At 39.0% G+C, this 6,777-nt stretch overlaps 1 protein-coding gene across 1 annotated transcript; it reads right to left on the bottom strand.

Moving 5' to 3' along the window:
• Positions 1–2,761: 2,761 nt before the first annotated feature.
• LOC139870555 (uncharacterized) lies at positions 2,762–6,483 on the bottom strand. Its single transcript, XM_071858338.1, has 4 exons — positions 6,442–6,483; positions 5,195–5,704; positions 4,420–4,941; positions 2,762–3,043 (listed from the first exon to the last, which is right to left on the bottom strand). The coding sequence occupies exons 1-4, from the start codon at positions 6,481–6,483 to the stop codon at positions 2,762–2,764; spliced, it is 1,356 nt and encodes a 451-aa protein (XP_071714439.1).
• Between the last annotated feature and the right edge of the window lie 294 nt (positions 6,484–6,777).

The following is a 6,777-nucleotide window of genomic DNA, read 5'->3' as shown; positions in this document are numbered from 1 at the left end:
CGCTCTAGAATCTTCGTTTTAGCTCCGTTTTACTTGATTCTTTTTGCATCGCCTTTGTAATTACTTGATCTACAAAATCAACTAAAAAAGTGATAATTTTGCCGACAAAGTTTTAATCTTTATTGTTTTGGGGCTTAATTTAGGGGGTAAAAACGTGACTTTTTGCCCGATATCAATAAACGACCAACGTAAGTAAACCCAGAGTATTATTTAAAACATTGTTTTCAATGCGAATATGTGTTATCAAAATAAAAGTGATAAAATATGCTGGACATCATCCAGTTCTAGCAGCAAACAAGCATGACAACTTCTGTAAAGCGGAAGCACTACCTCTATGGACCTGAGATAAAAACATGCAAAATGTCTACGAAAAACGTTGAGTGAATCTACAGGTTTATTAAAGCATTTCGTAAGTTAGGCCACAAGATTTCTAGAAAACATCGTAAAAATTATACATTATCATGAGCACTTGATTATAAAACTTTAACTCGCAGATAACTAAAGCGAAGTCTTCCTTTTACCCTTTCTAAGCATACACCGATCAAGTGTACAAGTAACAACAAAATAAGCACCTATTATGTTTAGGCGAGGTTTGTCAAACCTAACGGTACCGTCCCTATAAGTCGAGCTTACGTAAAGTGTTAGGACCCCGAAGTTGTATAGTGTTAATGTGAAACATACTTATGAAGGTTCCTTAGAAGAGGGCTATATAAGGAACCTAGGTAGTCCTAATTAGATAGCCATTGTATTGTAACTAAGTTCTTGAAGTTGTGGAATGTAAATTTTACCGATTCTCTCTAAAACCGAATCTGTTCTTCACTTACCGAGTCTCACTCTAACTCATCACATTTTCTAATCTCAGCATGATTTGACCTATCATTTGGTATCAGAGCATCCAGGGAGTGAATCTTCATCACTATATCGATCCAGAGATTGAAGATTACAGAATCTGTACGTTCACGGTTAGATTGAATCAGATTCGATATTCTCGAATTTGATTATCTGACGTTCAGATTCTTGTGATAAGTTCTGCGAAGGTGTATTAGGTTGATTAGAAAGAGTTTCGATCATCATTACAACTTTTTAATAACAATTATGAAGAATCAAGTTAATTTTTAGAGTTCGTGGCTAAACTCTCGGTATTGATCAATTCCAGCTTGATTCTGTATTTTAGTAAAGGTTTTTGGTTTCAGTTGTGTTTGTGAGGTGATTAATCAAGTTTTTAACGGTTCAATTTCATAAATTCTTCAAGTTTTGAAGATTTGATCAACACCCGATATCATAACTACCATACCGAGTCTGCTTCAAAGTTGATAATTCGTGTTAAGTGTCGCAGATTGTGGTGTGTTTGTGATTTTATCACATTCGATTTGATCATACGCAGCTAATTAGTGTGGTTTGAGAAAGGATTCGATTTAATTTCTAAGATTCTATACTTAGACTCGGTTTGTCAACTACTACAGTTGACATTCGGTATCCTTCACATTCGGTATCTTTGTTACTCTGTGTGTTACTAACTTGTTTCCTTGTGCAGCATCGTTACCGAATCTAATTCAAAGGAATTGCATTTTGTTTGCATTCAAAAGTTTACAGAATTTGAATATCGAGTCAAATACCGAACCAGAGTCTCGGTATCACTTAATACATTTGTTTTAAGTGTTCTAAGGCTTCTAATCTTATGGTTACCGAATATATACCGAATCTGGGTGTGTTACTTGTGTTACTGATCAGTTTTTGATACAGAATCTGGTTTACCGAATATTTACCGAATCTGCTACAGTACCGAACCACTCACCGAGTCTGCTACAGTATCGAACCAGATAACGAATCTGACATTTTTGTTAGATCTTTGTGAACCTTCATCCTAGATTTGTGTAATACTGAATCTTTACCGAATCTACCTCAATTTCAAGATGTCTGCCCAAGATACTTTGATCATTGGATCAGATTCTCGACCTCCAGTGTTGTTTGATGGCAAGTACACTTAGTGGCTCCACCGTATCACTCAGTACATAGATTACAAGGGTGAGAAAGCAAAGTACATATGGGCTTCTCTGAGAGATAGTCCAGTAATAGAGTATCATCCGGATACTGGTATGCCAATTCCAGTCTATGAACTTTCTGGTGATAGATGTGAGAGAGCTCAGGGTGACATAGAGGCAAAGAACATTGTTATGCAAGCCATCTCGTATGAGTTGTTTAAAAATGTTGATACCAACACCACAGAAAAAGACATATGGGATGAGATCAAACGACAGCAAGAAGGTTATGACATGTCAGATGTTACTAAACTGAAAAAGGCTCTTGGATTTTATGAAGATTTCAAGCAGGAATCTGAAGAACAACTCAAGGATACCTATCATCATTTCAATGGTGTTCTCAATGAGTTGAAAAGGTGCAAGATTATAAAAGTGAATGCTGAAGTCAACATGAAGTTCCTCAAAAAGCTCAATGATGATTGGCTTTCTTATGGAACCATTGTTCATTCTACCAAAGAGATTGACAAGATGACTATTCATGAGCTTGTTTGAGTTCTTATGCATTATCAACCAAAGGTGTCTAAACTTCAAGAGGGAAGAAAAGAGTCATCTCCAAGTGATCCTCTTGCTCTCATTGCTAAAAAGAAGAGCAAATCATTTAAAACTTCCAAAAGCTTATCCAAGAAAGTGCTTGTACAAGGTGACCAAGCTCATCAAAGCAAAGGAAGCAATGGAGAATTCTGACTCAGCACTAGTTCCCTTAATCCGCCAAATCTCGGTACCTAAATTCTATCTATGAAGTATCGGATCCTATTTTCTCGAATGACAAACTTCTTGTCTATCCCTCTAAGGGACTCAGTAGTAACATTCTCCTCCTTCAATGCCTCTAGTTGCGCATCGCGTATCTGTGAAGTAAGGTTCATTCTGACAGTCAAGTTTAATGCTCGAACTCGGATAGGTTTAACCTTTTTCTTCCTACTTAAGGCATCTGCAACCACATTAGTCTTGCCAGGATGATAGCAAATGTCGTAGTCGTAGTCCTTCAATATCTCTATCCAACGTCTCTGCATCATATTAAGCTATTTCTGGTCAAAAATATGTTGCAAACTCTTGTGATCCGTGAAAACAGTAAACTTAGTGCCATAAAAATAGTGTCTCCACATCTTCAGTGCAAAGACCACAACACCAAGTTCCAAATCGTGAGTCGTATAGTTCTGTTCATGTATCTTTAATTGTCGTGATCCGTAGGCAATCACTTTCTTCCGTTGTATTAACACGCAACCAAAACCCTGTCGTGAAGCATCACAATAAATCACGAAGTCCCCGGTTCCTTCGGGAAAAGACAAAATCGGGGCAGTAGTTAATTTCTCTTTTAACAACTAAAATGCGAACTCATGCAGCTCAGTCCACTCATACTTCTTACCTTTGTGAGTCAATGCTGTTAATGGTCGGGCAATAGTAGAAAATCCCTCAATGAATCTTCTATAATAACCAGCGAGACCTAAGAATTGTCGTATTTGCGTTGGCGACTTAGGCCTCTCCCATTTCTTAACCATCTCTATCTTCGCAGGATCAACTTGAATACCATTGACACCTACGATATGACCCAAAAATTGCACTTCTTGCAGCCAGAAATCATACTTTGAAAATTTCGCGTATAACTGCTCCTTCCTGAGCATCTCTAGTAGTAAACGGAGGTGTTGTTCATGTTCCTCCTTGTCCTTAGAATATACCAAAATATCATCTATAAACACAATAAAAAAACTTGTCCAGATCACACACGGTTCATGAGATCCATGAACACAGCCGGTGCGTTCGTCAATCCAAACGGCATTACTGTGAATTCATGATGTCCATAGCGTGTCCTAAACACTGTCTTCGGTATATCTGTCTACTTCAATCTCATCTGATGATAACCTGACCTCAGTTCGATCTTAGAGTAACATGCTGATCCTTGCAATTAAACAAACAAATCATCAATCCTCGGTAACAGATATCTATTCTTGATAGTTAGCTTATTCAATTCCATGTAATCGACACAGAGTCTCATAGATCCATTCTTCTTCTTTACAAACAGTACAGGAGCTCCCCATGGTGAAGAACTCGGTCAAATGAATCCTTTGTCTAAAAGCTCTTGTAACTAACTAGACAACTCTTGCAGTTCTGGAGGTGCAAGTCTATACGGTGCGCGCGCTACTGGTGCTGCTCCAGGCACTAAATCAATTTAGAACTCTACATCTCTATGCGGAGGTAATCCAGGTAACTCGTCTGGGAAAACATCGGGAAATTCTCTAACAATTGGCACATCTTCGAGTTTCTTGCCTTCAGATTCCGTTTTGCTTACGTGAACCAGCATAGCAAGACAACCCTTTCTTATGTGTTTCTGCGCCTTCAAACAATTTATGAAGTGTAACGGTGTATTGCTTCGCTCTCCATACACCATCAAAGGCTCATATTCGGTAATAGGTATACGAATCGCTTTCTCGTGACAAACGATGTCAGCTCTATTCTCAGCTAACCAGTCCATTCCAAACACAAGGTCAAAATTTCCTAGTTGAATCGGTATCACATCTATTCTAAATGACGTTCCAGCCAAAATCAAAGTACAATCACGATAGACCTTATCATCTCTTATTAGATTACCATTCCCTATCTCAATAGAGTATAAGTTTTCTAATGACGGTACATGATTCTTAAGATTATGACAAAAATCTCTAGACACAAAGCTTCTATCAGCTCCAGAATCAAAAAGTACATAAACATGATGATTGCCGATTAAAAACGTACCCGTGACTAGCTTGGGATCATCACGAGCCTCACTAGAGTTGATGTTGAAAGCTCTTCCTCTAGCAGGTTTAGCACTTTTACTAGCAGTTGGACAATCCTTCTTAAAGTGACCAGCTTTTCCGCATCCATAGCACATGTTTGAACCAGCTTTACATTCTGCAGCCAAATGTCCACTCTTTTTACATTTATCACACTTCTTTAAACAATCCCCCCGGACGATGCCTGTTGCATTTAGCACATAACGGAAATCTTCCCTTATATCCAGAACTAGTATTCGGAGTAGTAGTGTTGCCCTTGGCAATATCTTGTTTCTTATAGGGCTGCTGGTTGTAATTCTTCCCCAAATTATTATTGTTGTTGTTGTTGTTGTTGTTGTTGTTGTTGTTGTTCCATTTCCTCTTATTATCATAAGTATTGGTCTCAGTTGCTGCGGGAGTCTTTCCTTGCTCCTCGATTTGATCCATCAACTCATTCGCCATCTCGACTGCCTCTTGAATAGTCCTTGGCTTAGAAGTAGTCACACCACCTTGGATATTCTCGGTCAATCCCTTCACATATAGAGTGATCTTGCGGCGTTCGGGAGTAACCATATTCAGACACATGAGAGCAAGTTCGAAGAATTGCTTATTGTAGCTGGCTAGATCAGTACCAACCAATTTCAAGTTCTGGAGTTTCCACTCCATCTTAACAATTTCATTGTAGGGACAATACTCTTCTATCATCCGTTGTTTCAAATCCTCCCATGAAGTCTCAAAAGCCTGATCGATACCTACAGACTTAGCATAAGTATTCCACCAAGTTAGAGCGCCATATGATAGCTTACAAGATGCAAACTTCGTCCTATCAGCATCTTTACAACCGCTGATACGGAAAACAGACTCAAGCTTCTCGAACCAACGAGTCAGACCGACTGGGCCTTCGGTACCTAAAGGTGTATCCTAGAGGATACACGCATAACGACATCATTTTTATACAGTAAACTCGATCAAAGAGCACAAGAGATAACTAAATTTGGTGATTTTCAGTATTTGCCGCCCAGCGTTTAGCAGGCCGCCCAGCGTCAAGCGTAAGCCCTGCAGGCAGCTTCTATGCATAAGCCCTTTAACTCAGCGCGTGAACACCACGCAGCCATGTCAGCACACACCACCGACATTCCGGATACTTCACGTAACAGAACCATTCAGTGATTGACACGTGTATCTCGTGAATTTCGGACATTCTACGCCTATAAATAGACTCCCTGGGTCACCACATTTCACATCATTCTGATCTGAACTTCAGTCAGAGAGAAGTACACTTTCTCTATCACACAGTTCTTTCTCACTCTAAAGTAACATTAGCCGCTTAGCAGCAGTGCGCTAGACGGATCATTACAGATTGATCCACAGATTGATTGAGGCCACCCCATAGATCTTACATCTGTGTTCCGGGTCTGCAGAGATTATTTCTCAAGGGCAAATAACAATCAACAGTATACGCAACACGCTGAGCATCTATTGTCTTGTACTGGTACCTTACAGTCGATATACGGAAAATCGTACCAACAAATGGCGCCACCCGTTCTAAAGAACCACTAAACTTTCAAGAGCACCAAAAGGCGTAATTGTTAGATAGCACCCATTGAAGCAAACATGATACATTCATGGAAAGCCGGACAGCGGAGGAAAGCAGAAACATTAGAAGACTGGAAACAAGAAATGATTGCTTTTCCTTCCATGTTTAACACCAATCCATCTGACGCTCCTGTAGTGATTGAAGCTCGAATCGAAAATTGTGTTATTGGAGGAATATATACTGTAACGACCCAGATTTTTCCGATCGTCTTATACTTATGAGATTAATATTTACATAAATTAAACCTTACCAACATGATAAGCAATCTAAATTGTTGAGACTTATGTTTTTGAAAAGAGTTTTACACAACGTTTGATCGTCCAATTTGACCGATGATATCACAAACTATATAACATGCGATAATTATACGTTTGTGTATATATAGGTATTTATATAT

This window comes from Rutidosis leptorrhynchoides, chromosome 10 (assembly GCF_046630445.1).
Source record: "Rutidosis leptorrhynchoides isolate AG116_Rl617_1_P2 chromosome 10, CSIRO_AGI_Rlap_v1, whole genome shotgun sequence".
NCBI lineage: Eukaryota > Viridiplantae > Streptophyta > Magnoliopsida > Asterales > Asteraceae > Rutidosis > Rutidosis leptorrhynchoides.
The sequence above is the reverse complement of the archived record's forward strand: the minus strand, read 5'-3'. Positions and strand labels throughout refer to the sequence as shown.

Coding starts and splice junctions, on each gene's coding strand:
- LOC139870555 (XM_071858338.1), bottom strand. CDS start 6,483: ATGGAAGGAAAAGCAATCATTTCTTGTTTCCAGTCTTCTAAT. Junction 4,942..5,194: donor AGCAAGGAAAGACTCCCGCA/GCAACTGAGACC, acceptor AAATGTAAAAAG/AGTGGACATTTGGCTGCAGA. Junction 3,044..4,419: donor CCGAATATGAGCCTTTGATG/GTGTATGGAGAG, acceptor AATATGATGCAG/AGACGTTGGATAGAGATATT.